General features: G+C 46.3%; 1 protein-coding gene across 1 annotated transcript in view; it reads right to left on the bottom strand.

Moving 5' to 3' along the window:
* Positions 1–21,047, bottom strand: part of CAPN13 (calpain 13) — an 80,815-nt gene that overhangs the window by 33,424 nt on the left and 26,344 nt on the right. Inside the window, exons 3-8 of the mRNA XM_042933319.1 lie at positions 17,566–17,644; positions 16,661–16,776; positions 11,198–11,334; positions 5,877–6,051; positions 4,865–4,939; positions 210–295 (exon numbers count right to left, since the gene is read on the bottom strand). Of these exons, the coding sequence (XP_042789253.1) occupies positions 210–295; positions 4,865–4,939; positions 5,877–6,051; positions 11,198–11,334; positions 16,661–16,776; positions 17,566–17,644 (668 nt within the window). The remainder of the gene's footprint in view (positions 1–209; positions 296–4,864; positions 4,940–5,876; positions 6,052–11,197; positions 11,335–16,660; positions 16,777–17,565; positions 17,645–21,047) is intronic.

Below are 21,047 nucleotides of genomic sequence, written 5' to 3'. Positions count from 1 at the left end.
GCAGAGAGCACACAGTCGGTGTCTAATAGATGCCTGGTGAATGGCATCATGGGAATATGATTTGGGCCCACAGCCGCACACCGGTGTGAACCAGACAGGCCTGCAGTGAGATCGACAACAGGGGAGACAGAGGCCACCCTCTGGGGGCGGGATGTTCTCTGCATACCAGATCTTCAGGAAGGGTAGAGACAGGGTTTCAGAAGCCATACCCGTCTGCCCAGCGCCCTCTCCATTCCGTGTTGCCCCAGGGGTTCCACAGGCGGATAAGATCCTCCCAGCTCCCCCGGTATTGAATCTGCAAAGAACAGAAAAAGAAACTCTCAGGACTCTCCAGCAAAAGTCAGCAGAAAGAGGGGATATGAATGCAGCTGCTTTTTACCTCCAAGGACTAATTTAACTTCTGACCTCATTTGGCTGCAGCCAGAAAAAAAAAAAAAATTGAAAGGAAAAAAAAATCAATGTGTCTCTGCTGCCTACGTGGGGTGGGAATGAGGGAGGAGGAAATGGCCCCTCTCTCTGCTCAGCCCCTCAAAGGGTGGGCACAGCTTCATCATCCCGTATCGGTGCCTCCTGGAATGTGGGCTGAGACATCAGAGCAGGTCAACAGCATGTGGTGCTACAGAGGGGACAACCTGATGGGTCCCCAGCCTCCTGCAAGTCCCGTCCCCACCGGTCTCTCCATTCGACAGACAAGGCTATTTCCCTGCCTGCGGCCCACAGGCAGCTGTGCCGGGGTCTCCACGGTGTGGTCCTGAGCGACAATGTGGAGGCGGCAGACCAAGCAGGAGCGGGATGGCCTGGGGGGCAGGAGAGCCCCTCATAGCTCTTCTCAACCTGCACCCTGGCACTGCCCCAGGCCCCCATTACCCGGCCTCTGCCAGCACCACGATGGGCTGAACTTCTCTTCCTTCCCCAGGCACCTCCTGGTCACCAGCTCCCAGATACGGAGGCCAGCACACGTGCTTCTTCGGGCCACAGAGGCCAGAGGGCAGGACCGTTGACAAGTTACAACGGAATAGTTCCAACCCTTTGAACCTACATTCCCAGATCCAGAAGCCCTCGGCCTGGTGGGGGGAATTAAAGCATGGTTCTGTTGTAGGCATGACACTGATCTGTGCTAAGGTCGTCTGTGGAGGCCAAGGCCTGCAGGGGTGAGAGAAGGGCCTCACTTGCTCAGTGGTTCCAGGTCAGAGGCAGCGGACAAAGCCAGAGTGCAGGGTCACCATATGCAAAAGAAATCCGCATGTGAAGCCGGGCTGGGAGCCAGGTGCCGGCTGAGAGCATTACATCCTTCACCCCTCACCCCCACCCCCCGCAGTGGATGTTTATAGAACCCTCGTCTTGCACAGGAAGAAACGGAACACCAGAGAGGTTAAGCAACTTTCCCCAGGCCACAGAGTAAGTGGCAGAAGAATTCTCACTCCAGCCACTGTCAGTCTCCTAAGCCCAGGCTCCTGATTTGGAGATGGGAGCAGATAATGGCTTCAGCAATCCAGGGCCAGCCCACTCTCTGGTGGGGCCACAACCCTGACCTCGCATCTCACCCCTGGGTCACCTGGCCATGGCCCATGTCATCACCAACAGGGCAGTGCCATGAAGGAGCAACGCAGTGAGACAAGGGCCAAAGAACTTGGCTTGGAGAAGGTTCTTTTCCATCCACTTCTATCTGGCTGGCGCCGTAGGGGAAGGTGCTTTGGCTTTTAATGCCACATGGGAGAGGAGAGGCTCCTGGCACATGCTCGGGTTTCCCACCCCTCTCTGTCCCACCCCTAGGCACTCTAGGCTTTGCACACACAGTCGATTTATTAACTGGCAGTGCCTGATGGAGCAAGGGCATGAAAAATGGTTGCCCGGTGGCCCAGAAAGCTTAATGAGCCACCCTCAGTGCCTAACATAGTCGGGGCTCAGTTGGGCACAGGGGAGACGAACGGCCAGTGAGTGGAAGGAGCCGTAAGCAGGGCTAAATGAGGCATGCCGATAAACACTCACCCCCTTGCCCAGGGGAGGCAGCGCGGAGCTAGGTGCATAATAAAATATGCCAATCTCATTTATCTTCCTGTGTCCCGCCCGGAGGAGGATGAGCAGATTAAAAAACACACTGCATTTATGGGCTGGTTTAATCTTAGCACTTGTGGTCAGTTGTCACCTCCTCTTTCTGGAGGAGAAATCTTTAACCAAGTCAAATTCCTGGGCCTTGGCAGGGAGGTTCAGGAGTCACACTCAAGGCCAAGGTCACAACTACCTCTGAGAATGAGCACTTGTTTCACTCTCCTGGCTACTTACTATACCCCTGGCCCTGGTCAGTTCCCTCAGAAAGGGTATCCCTGGGTGAGAGGTGACCCGCGTTATCTAGTGTAGGATAATATTGCCTCATGTGTATTCTATTAAATGCTAGTTCTGCAAGCTGTTAATAATTCTTCTGAGAAGTGGTTTCATGATTAATGGTAGATTAAGACCAAGCTGTCCCTGTATTGTCAGTACTGGCCTCCTTAGAGCCTTTAACATGCTAATATCCACTGTGAATCTCCAAGGGGATATAGTGAGCAGCATTTCCCAAGGGTATTTGGAAAACTGCTTTCACAGAGGATCTCACCAGGCTGGACTCCTTACAGCACATGCTAGGAGGTGTTAGCAGACCCTGAGTGGCAGGAGGGGAGGGAGGGGCAGGGGGGATGGACCATCCAGGACAAACAGTTTGATGGCCAACACTAAAGGGGAGGTGTCCTGTTTAGACCACTCACTGTGCTATAAGAACAACTCCTAGTGTGTGCTGTGGGAGAGCCAACATTCAGGCTATGAACAGAACCATCAGGAGCCCAAACCCTGATTCCCGTATTCACCTGTATGGGCTTAGCCCTACGTGTTCACATGGTCACTCTATAACCTGGCAGTCACTTTTATCCCATGCCCAGCTCTGCGGGGACACACATTCCACGGCCATCTGGACCTCTTAATTCACAAGTCCCTTCTCCCCCATGTTCAGAGGAGAAACATAGACTGTCTCCATGTATAAATGGCCTTTTCCAGGAGTGGCAGAGACAGCATGCAGGTACCATGGCTCCTTCATTCCATGCCCAGCACCGATATCATTCTTCGATCACAGCTTTTCCACTAAATCTGGAAGCAGTGCCACAGTCTTGTTCACACATAATCCAAGCAGCACTGCCAATGGATCCAGGTTGGCACACGAGAAAACCGATTTGCTACCCGTAGCCTAGACTTTCCACACCTGGGACAGGGAGTCGTGGGAAGCAGAGTGTCTGTATATGGCCTGGAGTGACGATGGTACTGGCCGTCCCCACTGAGAATTCTGAGACGGCCTTTGGAGAATTCAGGGGAGGAGAGTCTGGGGCTGCTGCGTCTAGGATCTCTTCTGGCCAGGGTTAATCAGGACAACCTCCTCTTTGCTTGTGGGAAGAAATGGATTTTGAGCTCCTCGTATACATTCTATGATGGAGGCGGAGGTTCAGTGACATCATCTTCACAGGCCAAAGACAGATGCATTCATTCACTCATGCAAGTGTACTCATCCATTAATCCAATGAGCATTTATTAGGTACCTACTGTCTCCCAGGTGCTGTGCAGAAGAAGCATTTTGTGATGGATCTCCTTAAGGAGAAGAGTATAAGGCAGAAGATACTATCTCTGTTTTGTGGAACACTTGCCAAAACACAAAACGATGAAGCAACTGACCTTAGGTCCCTGGACAGGAGGTGGACGGATACAGGGAGAAGGAAGGCAAATGTAAGAAAGCATGCCAGAAATAGAACCCGACACCATACATTTTATGGCTCATAAATACCTGTGAAAAATGTACCCTGGAGCTTGGACCACTGTCTCTCAGGGCCCAGAGGACATCATCAGACCCCATGAGTTGCGGGAAATAGAGAAGACCGGGGAACGTGTGTGGGAAATCACTGTGTGTGGGAAACCACACAGCTGTGTGATAGGCACAGAGGAACTGAGGAGACATGGTGTCTAGGCCCAGCCATTTCAAGTAGCTGTGTTAACCCTGACCTTCCCCTCACAGGCCTCAGCTTCTCAATTATGGATGGAGGAGGCTGGACTTTAGCAGTGTTTTCCAGACCAAATGATACTGCACGCAGTAATCACATATACTTTCTTCCACCTAAAGTCAGTTTCTGCATCAATGGGAAGAACTGTGCTCCTCCTCTGCCCCCCCCCCCCTTTTCCATGGGAATAAAGTCTAGCTGGGCATATGGCGGCCTAGCTAGAGAGTATGTTTCCCAGACTCCCTTGGGCCTCAGCGTGGCACTTGGTTGATTTCGGACGAATGGGATCTGAGAGGAAATGGGGTGTGTGTGTGTGTGTGTGTGTGTGTTCTGTGATGCGTGCTTCTCTATGGATGTATAACTGTCCCCTGGTCTCTTCCCTGGCTGGGAGAGGAGGGACTTGGAGCAGCTGCCCTGGGCTCACGGGTAAAGGCCCCATGTTGCAGATGACAGAGCCACCTGTCAGCTCTGGGTTTGCCCGCTTACCTCAGAGAGAAATGAACCTCGTTTGAGCCCCTGTATTTTGGAGTGTCTTTATGGTAGCAGTTTAGTCGGCACATAACAAATAAAACCCTTTCAGAGCAAAACTTGCCCCAGTCAATTGGGTGGCTCATTCTGTTTTCCTTTGGGGCTAATCCCACAGTCTAGCTAGACACTCAGCCTGCCTGAGATCAGGTCAAGAATGGCAAGATCGCTAGTAGGCATCTGGGGATAAAGATGCCGGGCACCAGAGTTTCTGGATGAATAGAAGGAATATTTGAGGCTGTCCACATTGAGCTTGCTGAAGGCATGTGATGCTGACCCCTGCTTAGAGGAGCAAGAAAACAGGGCTCAAACCCTGGAAGCCTTACCCACTCGGCTCCGGTCACTGTGTAGGCATGCTGACTCACCAGGCCATCTTCCATTCTCCTGGCCTCACCTGTCGGCTTCAAAGGACGAAAGCAGACCAAGCATTAAGCATTCACAGGCTCTTCAGAAAAATAGAAAAGCACAATTCAATCAGCAGCTAAGCTGTGGCGGGATGAAAAGCATCCCACTGACTCACACTGGAACGGCATATGTTCTTGGAACTCTTTTCTAGAGAGGCAGAGTTTGAAGGCTGCTGGGTGGTTGAGGCCCCAAGCATTTCGTACCTCAGGAAACTGCCCCATTACTGACAGAACCCCACTGAGTCCCAAGGCTGACCTGGACTGTGTGCTCCTCCAGTCACTGGTCACCAATGACACACAGCACAAAACACGTCAGTGGGGCATTCTGGGGGAGTTGGGAATACCCACCACCCCTGTGCCATGAGTAACTAACTGGGATGCAAAATGCATATTAGTTTTCAGGTGGCATTTCAGATTGGGGGTGTGTGACTCAAAGCTCATGTGTTTACAGGGTAAAGGAAACATCCTCACGGATAGGGGGCTGGCTGTCTCAGAATAGACTCCGAAATAATTTGGAGGATCACCCAAGCTTTTCAAAATGGGACACACTGACCTTGGGATGCTGTCTTTGGAGCCGGTGAGAATCAAAGAGCAGCCCAGTCACTCCAGACCCCACTGCTCACATGAAAGCACTAGGTAAAGGCTTTGGAGTCAGGCAGCAGCATCTGAACCCTGATCAGCCACTTGCTGGCTGTGTGATGGTGAGTGTTTTACTTGGCTTCTCTGAGCCCAATTTCCTCTTCTGTAAGTGAATTCTGCAACCCCTCTCTCAGAGGGAAGGCTGCTGTGAGGATTCAACCAGGCGGCCTCAGTGAAGGATGGTCTCCATGCTCTGTGATGTCTGCTTGGCCATGCCCCTGACTACCTGAATGGGTTGGTGGCTGGACATTCCTGGGCGAGGAAGGGCTCCACCCAGTGTCGGGAGTCTACTCACCGAGGCCGGGGTGCCGCAGGTCACCAGGGAGCCTGCCTTGGCTGCTGTCTTCAGCATCATCACCAGGTCAGAAGGAAAGGAGTGCAGGTCGATGCCAGTGACCACCCCTCCTGTGAGGTCCACCAGGGCATCAGGAAGGAAGCCGTAGTGCAGGTTGAGATAGGACCCACGAAACCTGGGAGGGGGAAAGTCACAACCGCCCCTGTGGCAACTTTGGTGAGATGCGCCAGGCAGGGAGGTTGCCCACCTGACATCCGCATATTACCCAGAGAAGGAATGCCTGATCTGCACCTGCACTAGGGCCATCTGCCTTCCATTCACTAAGATGGCGTTTCCAGCAAAGTGCCACTGTCCTTCCCCTGCTCAGCTGAGGCTGGGCAGCCTCACAAGCAGCAGTATTGTGCAGAGGTCAGAAGTGCAGGTGCTGGAGCCACAGGGCAGGGGCTGAATCCCAACCTCTCCTTATATTTAACCGCTTAACCTTGGACAAGTTATTTAACCTGGCATGTGGCAAGCCCTCAATAAACACTGGATATTCTGGTGATGAATGTCCACTGTTTCCTGTTCAGTTTAATGATAGTGGTAAGTACTCATGTGAGGGATACTGTGCTAGGCACAGGCTGTTCAAAGATGGGCAACCCCCTGTCCCTGCCCTCCAAGAGCTCAGCCAATGACCCTGATGCCTGCTGTGGCCACATGCAGCCTCTGTTCTCATGTAGTGTGAAGCATGGTCCAGAATTCCTACTCTCAGGACTAACCCACTCATCCCAGGATCATCAGGGATGTTAGTCAACTTGACTGAAGGTAACACAGGTGAGGACAAGTCCTACATAACATGACTTCAAAGCAAGCCACCTGGAACCCTCGTACATGTTCTGTAAAGCACTTCTTCCCACTCTTGTGTGGGGTTTCTGCCCCTGCCCAGGGTTATCACCTCATTTCACTTCCTCCCCATTATCCCCCAAACCTGAGTAGCCCCAGTCACTCACTAGAGAGGCTGACAGATTCCAAATTCAAGAGCCAAACCACTCGGGTTCAACTCCTGTCTTCCCCTCTCATGAGCTCTCAATCCTGGGCAGGAAGCTGAGACTTTCTAAAGCTCCCCTTGTTCATTGGGGAGTGGGCATGTAACAGTCCATGCCTCGATGGGCTGCTGTGCCCCTTCTGCCAGTTCTTGCATGGATGACATGCAGAAAGTATCTGGCTTGCAGAATGCATGCTTGTTACATCACTATCAGGCACAGCAAGGCCACCCTCGCTCTGCTTCTACCTCCACAACTGTTACTTCTTTGCAACAGCCCTCTGCCATGGGGACATTTCCCTTAGAATGTCTACTTTCTGCCCTTGGGGTTCTGTTTGCTATGAGAGTGAGTGGATCATCTTGGAACAGAGAAGAAATGCCTGAGGGCCCAGGGAGAGCTTGGGGAGGAACACACCTCTGAGTTTATCCAGGTAAGGACAGTGGGATGGGCATTCCAGGGAGGAAGAATCCCCGAGCCAAAAAAGCATGGTGGAAGGGAGCCAGTGATGGTGCTCCTGGAAGAGAGGCTAGATGGACCACTGAAGCAGGCCAGACAAGGGCAGAATTGTTTTGAGAACTCAAGTTCCTGTCAATGGGGTCAACCGAAAAGGCTCCCAGGGAACCCTAAAATACAGGCAATGCAAACCCACAAAGGACATGGAGCTGAGGCCAGGCAGGGAGTGGGGAGAAGACCCTGCCTTCTGGTCTCAGAGCTGCCCAGTGGGAGACTTCCTCACCACTGCCCCTGTCACTCAGTCTTCTCACCAGAGACCTTCTCTTCTGTCCCTGGAGGGATAAGCCAAGGCCAAGCCCCTCACAAGCTGGTGGCAATGTGGGGAATCTCTGACCATGGCTTTCTTTCTCGTCCTGTGAATCAGGGAGGGGGTCTGGGTCTGAGATCTTCCCTGCTGCTCCTCCAGGGGGCCTTCAGCCTTCCCTTCCTGGTCCTTCACTTGGAAACAGTAAGGTTGACTGGGTAGGCTTGTGGGGTCCTCCAGACCCTCTTATCTCACTATATCTCCGCCTCTGCCACTGGGCGTCACTCAGAATTCACATAAGTTCGCTTCAGCAAATACATGTCAAGTAGCCAGTCAAAGCAGGACAACGTCCCAGTCACAAATGCCACGGAGAGCTTAAAAGAGTCTTTTTATAAAAGAAAGCTCTGGATACACAGAAGGGCCCTTCTACAGAAACTGCCATGCAACAGATTGATCTCAACTCGTTAAAACTGGTTCTTAATCTTATCTTCCTATCTCCCTAGACTCTTTGGGGTATTTACTTAGTCAAATTCAAAGTCTTATTCAATGACCTTATTCAATTCAAAGTCAAATTCAATGACCATTATCAAAGGGTCATGCCTAGTTGGGGCTGAATGCCTGACTCTTGATTCCCCACATGTATTCTGGCTCTGGGTCCTAGATTAGGAGGGGCTTTGCTGAAGGTACTGGAAGTTCACAAAGACTGGGGTTCTGGAGCCCATTCTAGAACCCACCAGTGTCACCTCCCACACTGCAACAGCCCCATCTAGATGCCCTCAAGAGCCCTCTCTGGCTTTAAACAGGGTTGCATCAGAGCCATTCCAGAAAAGCAGCCCAGGCCCTGTCCTGATACATTGGCCCACTGCTTTGGTGTCTATGGGCCTCCTCTGATACCTTATACTTACACCAACCTACAGTTGCCACAGAGATACTCAATGCGTGGGGAGGCCAGCTGCCCCTCTCTCACTGTCTCTCCACCATGTCCACAAAGCCTGTCTCAGCAGAAGCTGGGTATTTTGACAAGGAGTTATCTCTCTGCTTCACAAACATGAGCTCACGAAGACTGCTGATGCTTCAGAAACATGGCAACTATTCTTAGCCCCCTTTGCTGACAGGAAACAGAAAGGGAAGAAAGATAGAACTGTGTTCACCACACCTGTCATTACACCTTGTCACCTGAGCCCAGGAATTCTGAGAGCGTCTTGTTCTCGTCTCTGTGCTTCAGCTTCATTTGGGGGAAATGTCTATCTGCCCAGCAATGCTAGGAAAGAGGGATGAATTTAGACATCTAAATCAGAACCAGAAAGGATGCTGAGATGCTGTGACTCTTAATTGCCAAGATTCCATACAGGATGATATGCAGCCTATCAGATCTTGTCCCACAATCTCCTATTTTATGACTTCTGGGGACAAAACCTTGCCAACATAGATCTGACTCAACCGATTCGTTTCCAGACTCCTCAGTTGCAAGGAGAGTTGAAAGTTTAGAATGCATGTGTTCACTGGCCTACATTCTTGGCGGGGGAGGGAAGGAGGGTCATCTCCATCTGGACGAATGCGTTCTCCATGTTTGTGCTGTGGTAATTGTGTGCCAGACACTGAGTCCCAAAGAAGCAAAGAGACAAATCTTTTTCCTATAGAACTGACAGCCTCAAGGGATGTTGGAAAAGCACACAACAAGTGGAACACTTGACCTTGGGCTGCTCATTTCAGTGTTCTGAGCCTCAGTTTCCTCATCTTTCAAAGAAGGAGGTAGGGCTCGAGACTGACAGAGGTCCCCTCCAGCTCGGATAGCTCAAATTCTATTGTGCTCACTCCTGCATTCTATGATTTCCTTCTTTGGTTGGAGGGGAAAGCTTTTAAACAGCTTACTAGTTTGAAACATTTTATCCTCACTAGATTTCTTTAGGCAGTAGAATGTGGATTCTGGGTCCACTTTCCCATTTTCTTTTCAAGCTGAATGATTGCTTTAGGTTGACTGTTAACAAAATGGGGTCAAAGTCATCATTTCATTCCACAAGGTTTCTAATTCTCCAAGTGAACTGGCATGCTCCCCTTTTCACATAAGGGAAAAGCAAAGCCCTGAAGTGGGGAGGGCTGAATCCACAGTGGAAAGAAATGGCAGTGTTTGCGTAAGTCACTTAGAAACAAATTAACCTCCCCAAACATATGGATTGGTTCAACAACCTTGGCTGTTATCTCGGATTCATTCTCAAATGCTAATGAACAGCTCTTCTTGACACTGGAAATGAGCAACAGCTTTAGTTTTTCACAAGTAGGCTTGACAAAAAGAATGCAAAAAAAAAAAAAAAAAAAAAAAAAAAACCTCTTGAGATGCATGGCTGTTCAGATTGTAACCTCCAGAAGGGTAGGGACTGGGGTGGTCTGTGGGGTTGTTGGCATCCTCATGGCGTAGGACTGAACTCAGCAGGGTCTTCAGTCTTCCTAACTGACGTGCCTGGGTCAAATAACTGAAAACCCCAGCAGATTCCAGCTAGTGACTACCATCACATCACTATTTGGAATTTTGGCTTCCCAATCTGTAAAACGTGGTGGGTCATGGTGATCTTTGGGGAACCCGATTCTATGACACTCCAGTAATTCATTTGCTCCTGAAAGTGATGGTCCTTTTGTCCCCTAGCATTGATTTCTAGCTCTGATGTGTCCCTCACTTGTGTAGGTCTCTATGACAGTGACATCTTCTATACAACATACAGTTTTGCTCACACCTATTGAAGCCAGTCTCAGAGTCTTTATCCTAGTTCCAAGCACAGTGCCTGGCCTATGGTTAAATGCCTAATAAACATTGTCTGAATAGATGCAACTCAAAGAGGCTAAATAAAACGTATGAATTGGGGTGTTTATAAGTCATTGAGCTTGTTAACACTAGAAGGTAGTCTTTGAATCATGGTTCTTGAACCATATAATAAACAGCAATTCCTGCCCTGTCCCCCCCAAACAGATACAATCTCATAGTGGCCATTCCAGGCCCCCAACTGCCCCACCTCATTTTGAACTGTCCTGCCCCTAGGTCTCTGCTTAAATCCTTCCAATAGTTGGGAATAACTTCCAACATGTCCCCTTTCTCCTTGCTGAAATTCTACCCATCCTTCAAGGCCTCACTCAATGCCATGTCCTCTATAAAGTCTAAGCCTGACTCTATGAGTCAGAAAGTCGATTGTTTTCTTTCTCTGTCCTCTGATCAGACTTTGACCTGATATTATATTTTATTTGGGCTCTTATCCCAGCCCTTGAAATAATAGTGTTGTTAGTACATATCTCTGTCCAGCCTTGCCCTGCCCACTCCTTGTTGAGTGCCTCTGGGTTCCTCCCGTGGCTCCAACAGAGCCTTGCATACAGTGATTGTTTATGAAGGATGCCCAGCTAGGTGGTAAAGGCTCTGATGCTCCCAGGGAATCATGTCATTCAGCAGAGCTGCCAAAAGTCCTGGGGCCAGCTGCTGTGGAGCATCCATCAGGACAAGCAGCTGGGCAGGTAAGGCCAGCATCGAGGCCCTGTGCTGAGGGGTGGGCCATCCTTACTTGGCATAAGCTTTCTCCAGCAGGCAGGGCCAAAACTCTTGGTTGTTGTTGCGAGGATGCACAAAGAGATATTCCCTGTTGAGGATAGGCAGGCGATCATCAACCACCACTTCAACCCATTGGCCACACTGCCAAAACTAGAAGAGAGATGAATATATGCCTTAGTAGAGCTGCGGCAGAAGGGAGCTCCAGGACCCCTGACCCATGCCAAACAATAACCACTGTCACCACATAACCTCCCCAGTATAACAACAAACTCTATCCAGAACAAAATCCCAGCTGAGGTCAGTGGACAGGGGCCTGGCATGTCGACTTCACTTGACAGATGAGTCACAGGCCAAGTGAGTCAAAGAAAATACATGCTGAGAGGAAAGAGACTTGGGTTTTTGTTTGACTTTGCTACTAACTCTGGCCTCACTTTGGCGGGTCCTTTATGAGCTTCAGACACACAGGAGACTCTCCAAGTATATCTTGGGCACAAAAGGGCAACACAGGGAACAGTTGCTGAATAACAAGGAGAATGGTAGATACCGAGTATTGTAATGGGGGACAGGAAAGCCTACCAGGGGCTAAAGGCTTGAGGGAGCCAGCAGGATTTAAGCAGGTGGCAAGGAGGTAGGAAAGGCATCCCAGATGGCAAGGACAGTGTGGGCAAAGGCCCAGAGGCCAAATGATGAAGATTGCTCTGGAGGACTGAGCAGTGAGAGCCTCGCTCTGGCCTTCCTCAGCTCATGTGAAGATAGTCCTGCCATCAGAGTAGCAGAAATCAAACTGGCTAGCACTGCTACTGCTAAGAGCACAAATGAACCAGATGGTTCTCTCCAAAACAGACTGCTTTAATCTTCAGTGTTCAACTCTTAATGGTTCACCTGGGGACGTGACCAAATGAGGAAAATTCATAACAAAGCCAGCCTTTGGGAGTTTCTTGGCTGGTCTGCCCTGTGCTGGATAAGCAGCAGGGCTTCCAGCTTCAGGCTTGAGTCTTGATGAAGGCAAGCCTATGACAGGTGGGCTCAGAGTAAAGCTGGGTGGATGTGATCTATCATCTGCTTGGCAGTGACGGGAAGCCATCCACATGGCTTTTTCCACATCTGGGTGTCCCAGATGTTGGGCTGTTTCATCCAGCTGAGGATGCACTTCACAGTAGAGGAGACTGAGACAGAGATGTCAGTGGAGACAAAGCAAAGAAGATGTTTTCATGGTCATTAGTGAACTCAGTGCACTGCAGCTGGTTCCGGCACAGCTGTGGATTTGTGTCCCTACTGCAGTAAAATGTGTAGACAGGTGAGGTTAAAAGCCAACAGGGGTGTTACTAGGAGGAAGGTCATGAAATATGTTTGGCACACCAAGGAAAGCTAGAAGTGGGGTACTGGAAAAAGAGCCTGATCTGAATTTGGGGTTTAACTGGATAGCAAATGTAGTAGACAGTGGCCAGTTACTGGAACTGTGCTTGAATACTGGTTTTACCTTTAGTTACCTGAGCAATAGACGTTGGGTAAGACACTGAATTCTCTGGGTATCAGTTTCCTTATCTGTCAAGTGGTGGTAAAGTATGAACTTCCTCATAGGGCTGTGATTGGGATCTGATGATATTGTGAAAGTGAGATCAGTTTTGAAAGTAGTAACTATTTTTCAATAGCTTCTTTCAGGACCTTGGATAGTGCCTGGTGCAGCATAGACTGGAATGAGTAGTCCTGGCTTGAATGAGCTCCTCTGGTTGGTTCTCCCTTAGAATTCACCTTCACCCCAATATTCCCACATGAGTAATGCTGACCAAACTTGCTCTCCTTATACAAAGGGAACACCAGATAAGATCATTGTTCCCAGAAAGGATGCAAATGGTCAAGAATGAGGTCACCAATCTGCATTTCCTGGTTCACCTCTACTTGAGTAGGGCTGGCATCTGAATAGTGTCTGGACCGTCTGAGAAGCATGCTGGTGCCATTTTGTCAACACCCAGGTGTCAGACGGAAGCCAGAAATATTTTGAGCAAAGTAGCCATGTTGCCTGGGCACTGGGCTCTTTCCAGAAAGCAGTGCCAAGTTCAATACCTCAGCTGTTTCTGGAGAATTGTGGAACTTTCTCACCATTCAGAAGGGCAAAGAGTGTCCTGCTTGTGCCTCAGTTTCTCCTAACTACCTGTTACTACCAACACTGGCAGTCTAAGGTGAGCTCAGACAGTAAAACTTGCATCTTCTAGCTCACTCCTTAGTCAGATCCTTGGACCACCAGGATGAGCATCACCTGGAAACTTGTTAGAAGACCTAGTATGCAATTAGTTGGACTTTAGGAAGAGAATACAAAGTAAAGGAGGACACCCAGAAAAAAATGAAGGGAAATTTAGCTGAGCAGAAAAAGGAGTAAAGTCTTCAGAATGAAAGGGCTCAATGAATTCCAGCCAAGATTAGTTTCAAAAAGGCACACATCTGGGCATACTTCAGAGAAATTTCTGAACACCAAGGAGAGAGAGAAAGTACCTCTTATAAACTTGAAAGAACATGTTGCATACAAAGCCAAAAGCATAGATTGACATTGGATTTTTCTTCTGCAACATTGGAAGCTATAAGACAAAGAAATAATTTTTACAGACTCTTGAGGAAAGGGAATGTGATCCAAGAATCTCAAACCCAACTGACATATCATTCTTAGGCAAGGGCAAGTGAAAAATACTCATGTGATCAGAGGAAATTATTCAAGGAACTACTACCTAATGAGGATGAAATTAGAACAAGGGGAAATAAGATAAGGGGAAATGAAGGGTGAAAGAAACAATGGTGAGCAAGGAGTTTAAAATATACTTTTATAAAAGTATATTTATAGAAATATGGAAGTGAAATTGATAAGGAACAGATGAACAAAGATAGAACAGAAAAATGTAAATAACAGGAAGCTGAATTAGCAATATGAGCATCAGATAGAGAAGAATCCAAAGCCCAACACATTAAACACAATAAAGAGTGATATTGTGTGAGCTTTATTCCAACGAGCAGATAGCAAGAACATAAAACTTTGGGCACCACAGAATAAAACAGGAAAAGGTTAAAGCTAAAACATCTGAAAACATAAGAAGGACGTTCCAAGGTATAACTTTGGGGAAGAAATTCAATTCACCTCTTTTAGAATTTGACAAATCAAGCAGACAAAAATGAAGTCAAGATAAAAAAAGTTAACTGCAGACACAACAATCTGCAAATCAGAAATCTGACTTCATATGTAAAACCTCTGATCACTGGATATTCTTCTCATATGTCCATGAAGCATTTGCAAAAATTGTTGTAGATTTGGCCATGAATAAAATTTTAATAATTTCTCCAAATGTAGAGATTTTATGAATATTCTCTGATCATAGTTTAATAAATAGAATATAAACTATAACCAAAGCTTAATCAAAACTAAAAGTACATTGCCTTAAAATTAATAAAAGACATTTTATATCAAAACCTATAAGTAGATAATATCTCATATAAAAATTTATGGTTTTAAAAGTTTTCATTATTAAACAAAAAGACAGAAAAGTGTACAGTTTCAGAAAACAAAAAAAAAATAAAATTAACAGAAAGTAAACAGTACTTAATAAAAATAAATTGAAATTAGTTATATAGAAAACAAAACTCCAAAAGAAAAACAGAATAATGAAAATCAAAGGTTGATTTGTTCAAAAACCAATAAACAGATTGCTTTGGCTAAGAAAACCTGTATTATGAAGAAAAGGAAAAACAAAAACATAGCACAGGGATTGATAAAGTGGATTTAACCATAGATTAGAAGAAATTAAGTGAATTTTCAGACAATCACATAAGCAAATTTTGGGCAATAAATTTGGTCTGAGAGAAGTAATAGTTGGTTTTCCTGGCAAAAAAAAAAAAAAAAAAAAAAAAAAAATTTCAAGATTAACCCCAGAAGAAATAAGAGACACAAGCATTTTAATAGCTGTTGAACACATTGGAAGAGTAAAAGAAATCATGTTGAAAAAGGAAGTAGTTCCAGATCTTTTAACTATTGTCTATTTTACTTTCAAATATCAGATAATCCATGATTAACAACCATTGTTCAAATTATTTCAGATCAAGATATGCAAAACTCAGTGGGTTCATTTTAAAAAGCCAACATAACTCAAACATGGTAAAAACAACAACTAAAAACCAATTCTACATGTGATATAGATGCAAAAATTCTAATAACATTTTTAGCAAATTGAATCCCACAGTGCATTAAAACAATGGCACACCAGGAGAAAACATCACTAAAATCAGGAAAAGGCAGGACTTTATTCTTGTCACTCTTATTCAAAATTGCAAACTTCTAACTAATGGGACAAGGACAAAGGGCAAAGTAAGTTCTATAAATAATAAAAGTAGTGACAAAATTATCTTTATTTGCAGAGAATATTCATTAACTAAAAAATCCAGACTCTACTAAAGAAAAAAAAAATTGGAACTAATTAAGGAATTTGGTAAGGTGGCTAGATACAATTTAGTATTTAGTAAGGAGTGGCTTTCCTCTTACCAGCAACATCTAGATAGAAATGAGGGGGGTGCCTGGGTGGCTTAGTCTATTGAGTGGGCTGACTGGCTTAGGTCATGATCTCACAGTTCAGGAGTTCGAGCCCCGCATTGGGCTCTGTGCTGACAGCTCAGAGCCTGGAGCCTGCTTCAGATTCTGTCTCTCTCTTTCTCTCTGTCCCTCCCCTGTTCACACTCTGTCTCTCTCTCAAAAATGAATAAACATTAAAAAAAATGAAATGAGGGGGAAATCTCATTCACATTGGCTGCAAAATTGTAAAATATTTGAGAATACGTTTAACAAGAAGGGTGTGACACCAATGTGGAAGCATAGCTATAACATTTTATTGAAGGGCATAAAACTAGTTCTGAATGAATAGAAAGATATACCATGTCTCTGGAAAGGAATAATTAAAATAATAAAAGTGTAATGTTTCCAAATAAATACATACATTTAATGCTACTCCACTCTGCATCACAGAGTGCCTTTTCTTTTTAATTAGACACAATGATTTTAAAATTCTCATCAAAGAATAAAAGCGCAGGAATTACCAAGATATTTTTGAGGAAAGAACAATGAATAAGGAAGGAAAACTTACTCTGCCAGATGTTGCAACTTACTCTACAGCTACTGTAATCAAAATAGCAAGATACAGCACAGGAATCAACACAGACAAAAGCTCTATGATGTGCAGGTTTCTTGATTAATGACTTTTTTTTTTTTTTTGGCTAAGTGTTTCTGCTATTTCTTTTTATTTGTTTACATGAAAACGTTTTAACTCCCAGCTCTCCCACGTGCTGCCAGACCTTGAGCTCAAATCCTTTCTTAGAGGTACGCAAAGTAACTAACACACAGGTGAGTCTTCCATTGTAGGCTAGCAGACCATGAGAATATTCAAGATACTCGCCTGCCTGTGCTCACAGAGAACCTAGGTGAGAAGTGTCCCAGTGGTGCACATACCCGGAAACGGAAGATCCCTGCGTAGTGGCATGAAAAGCTTTGGTCCATCAGGATCTTCTGCAAGTGCTGTGGGTTTTGTGTCAAGGAGCCCAGTGCTGCCAGGAACCAGCAATCTCCTGTGAGGGGACGGAAGCCATGAGAGGTCTACTGAACACATCTGGAAGCCCCACTCCACACATTTCGTGGGTCTTTGTCACCAGAATCCATACACCTTCTTCTGAATAATACATTCCTTTTCTGCCTGAGAGAGGAGAACTGGGGAAGGGTTCACTGGGGCCAGTTCCAAGCAAGACAGAGAAGGAGCTGGTGATGATGTGGGGGTAGGGGTGATGGGAGTTGGGGTGGCTATGAGGAAGGTAAAAAGGGATGGGGGGGGGATGGTGATGGTGAGGGAAGTCAAGAGAGCCCCATCCAGGAGTGCCTGGGTAGCTTACTCAGTTAAGTGACTGACTCTTGATTTCAGCTCAAGTCATGATCTCAGGGTTCATGGGTTCGAGCCCCACCTCAAGCTCTGCATAGATAGTGCAGGAGCCTGCTTGGGATTCTCTGTCTCCCGCTGTCTGCCCCTCTCCTGCTTACATGTGCACTCTCTCAAAATAAATAAATAAACTTAAAAAAAAAACTAAAAGTGAGCCCTAGCCCGGCCTCAGCAGGGTTGTTGGGACAACCTGCCTCTGATTCGCATCTTGCTAGAGCTGCCCAGAGCTGAAGTTACAGGAAATCTTGTTGCCAGTGTGAACAGTCCATCCACACAGCACCAAGGGTGCCGACCTTGCATCCTCAGAAGCTGGGGTAGAAATCTGTGGGTCTGGGTGGGAACCTCCTTCTGTCTGTCCCTACCTGGAGGCTGACTTCAGGCTGTCTGCCCTGATCCAGGGCCAGGAGGAAAGACGTTGAGTCCTTACCGGCCTCTCCTTGTTGGATGTCAAATCTGCTTGCACCTTCCAGGATGAAGTGAGGTTCTGATTTACCCTCTAATATATCCTTAGGCAAGAGGGAGAAAAGCCATGAGCATCTTTCATTCCTCTGTGTCCCCAAGTGGTACCCAAGACATCACTCATTTCGTCTTTGAGGGCTAGAGGTTAATTCTTAAACAGGTGCTTAAAATCCGAGTTAGAAAAGTTCCCCTCATTCTTCAGGTTTGATTGCTATCAGGAAGGCAGATGTCAAAGGGGCATATATGTAACTGACAAGACAGGCAATAAATGTACAAGCAAAATGCAGGAAAAGATAAACATAAATAAAGGCTCAGGATCCTTACATCAAATAGTCAGCCATCCTAGTCCCAACTAGCAGTGTTGTAGTAACAGGTTATAAACAAACAAACAAAAAGATACATTTGTTAGAGGACCCTTTTAGAAACATAATAAAGCATTCATTGTGACATGTCCTCTCTCAGCAGTAGGGCATTCTGGGCTCCAGGTTCGAGTCCAGCCACGCGCTCTACCGGATGCAAGATGTGTTACTCCGACCTTTGTCCACTCCCGGGCTAACTCACAAACTGATTCTAGAAGACCCCAGGTCCCTTATCTTGGGTACTGTTACTTGGAGCCCAGTCGTGCCCCAACCTCTAACACACAGAGCGCGTGGCAGCCACAGAAAGGGGTTTGCGAGAGGATTCTGTAGTGCTGCAATATCTAGGGAGAATTTGGGGAACTCCCAGCAGACACAAGGATTGTGAGAGTTCCTGAAGGGGCTCCCATGGGTCAAGGAGCCCCAGGGAGCCCCCAGGTTTTCCCTACTGGAAGTCTGCAGGATTACCCTCAGCACCCTCTCTGTGCAACTGTCCCCAGATTTCTACTGCATTTGCATACTTTGGTCATTGTTCCTGTATCATTTCTTTTCACATTGACGAATAAGTCCCCCCAGAGAACAGGCCCACAAAGTGGAAGTGGATTTATTTGCTCAACAGCCATAAATGTACAGAGTCCTGTGCTTTGAGAGACCTGTCGGCCCTTCAGAAACTGCCAGTTTCCTGGTGGAGATGCCAAGAGGCAAACAAAGGCGTGCAGGTTTGCAAACACCTCAGCCCGGCTTGTGTGGGAGGGGTAATTGCCTCACTAAACCTGTTCCCACTACCTTCTCTACAAATAACTGGCCGTCTCACATTCACCAGGAGAGGTGCACCCAGGCTCAGACCCTTCCCAGGTAGAGGCACCAAGCTGGCCTGCCCTTTCCCCACATCTGGGCTCCAAGCTGGGCAGCTAAGTACCTGTATCTGGGAGGACGCAGGGACCTCCCCCAACACAAGCCAGCAGCACAGAACTCTTTGCAGGGCCATGGAGGGAGTGAGTGTCCCCGTTCCAGGACAACTCCAGGCACTTCACCCAGCTGTCCCCAGCCCTTCTACTGTGGAAAGGAGGTAAAGATCTCACTAGCATTTGCTGTCACTGAGCAGATGCTTAAGATCTTCCACTCACAGGAATTAAAGAGACAGGAGGCCAGTGGGCTTGGATGGGGAACAAAGATAGCTTTGCTCAACTTTCCTGACCTGCCTGAAGCCCCAGCTCTCCTCTGCTGTTTGCTCTGGTTTTCCCTGCAGTGTGACTGCAGAAGGGGGGTGGGCGTGCTGAGAGTCATGGAGACAGACCCAGGGTGGAACCCTGCCCTGCCTTCTCCCTGGGTGACCTTGAACCACTTCCTTGACTTAGCTGAGCCTCAGTTTCCTCATATGTGAAAGGGAGACTCCGGTGGCAAAGCCATTGAGGCACTGACTACCTTGCTGAGGTCCAGGGGCTTTATTCACCCATCGTCTCCCACTAGCCTTGCTAAGCAGGAGTTTTTCCACCTAACAGATGAGGAAGGATGTGGATCCTTGGGACATCGGACAAGGTACATGTTCAATAAATATTGATTCCCTCCTGTAATATTTGCAAAATTCAAAAGGCCATACTCACAGACAAACCCAGAGCCTCAAATGCATTCATTATTAAACATGATAGAAAAAAAAAACATGAATTAAACAATCAACTCATAGATGTTAGAAAGACAAAAAGAGTGTCAAATAGAGGCAGAAAAAAATGATTAAAGACAATTAGTGAATTCTAAAATAGAAAAACAGCAAGACCAATAAAGCAAGTAACTCACTCCATTTGGGGAAGAAGGTTTACATAGACCCAACCTTTAACAAATACGGTAGGGAAACCCAACTAAAATTAGAAATAAAAATGAGATTTTAGCAATATAAAAACATGACATAAAATTCTATACTAATCAATTTAAAAATAGTGATGATTATCCAACTAAAATTAGCATGGCCAAAAATGATTCAAGTTAGTCAGTAAGCTTTAAAAGATAACTTTGCAATAGTATTTTCAAATGATCAAAGAATATCTCCCTGACAGCTCTGTGAAGGCTTTCAAGTACACAGGATTTCCTGTGGAGTTCTCTCACACTTTCAGGGAATAGACCATTCTTGTATCACTTACAGTTTCAGCGAAAAGAAAGAAAGGGAAGGAAGGGAAGGAAGAAAAATCCTGCCACCATTTATTTTAAGAAGCCAGCATAGCCTGGGACAGTGAAAGCACAAGAACATACACACATTATAGACTGATTTCACTTATGGAAATATACCAAAATAAAACACATGGCAAATGAATGAACAAGAAATTATTAAGACTAACCCACTATAATCAAGCAGGGTTTGCCCTAGAAATGAAGGACGCTGATTTTGTATCAGGATATATAATAATATAAAATAGCATTTACATGCACCAAAGGAAAAACAATTTATATCCTTCTAATGAATGGCACACAGGCATTTAATAAATTCACAACTTTCTATGATTTACCAAAATGTTAAAAATTAAAATTAAAAAATTGTAGCTAATTAGGAACAGAAAACTATTTTCATGCTATGAAAATTAAATGGCAATTATTGCAAATCAATATTCAACATAAAGTTTACTGGTAAACACTGGAATTGTCTTCATCAGTGTTGGGCACAAGACCAGCATCTATATCTCCTATCCTCTGAGCTGCCCATTCCTTCCCCACCCTGGGTTTTAGAGAGGTGCTCGATGATCTAAAAAGTGCAGAGGTAGGAAGAGATGGAAATTACACCCAGAAGCATTTTAGCCTGCTGGGCTGATTTGCTGAGAGAATAGGTAAAGATGAATGGATAAAGAAGATGTGATACACACACACACACGCGCACACACACACACACACACACACACACACAATGGAATATTACTCGGCAATAAAAAAGAATGAAACCTTGCCATTTGAAATGACATCAACGTAGCTAGAGTATATTATGCTAAGCAAAATAAGTCAGAGAAAGAAAATATCGTATGATTTCACTCATATGTGGAATTTAAAAAGCAAAACAAATGATCATAGGGAAAAAAAGAGAGGCAAACCAAGAAACAGAGGATTAAGGCGT

The sequence above is a fragment of the Panthera leo genome, chromosome A3 (assembly GCF_018350215.1).
Source record: "Panthera leo isolate Ple1 chromosome A3, P.leo_Ple1_pat1.1, whole genome shotgun sequence".
In the NCBI taxonomy this organism is placed as follows: domain Eukaryota; kingdom Metazoa; phylum Chordata; class Mammalia; order Carnivora; family Felidae; genus Panthera; species Panthera leo.
The sequence above is the reverse complement of the archived record's forward strand: the minus strand, read 5'-3'. Positions and strand labels throughout refer to the sequence as shown.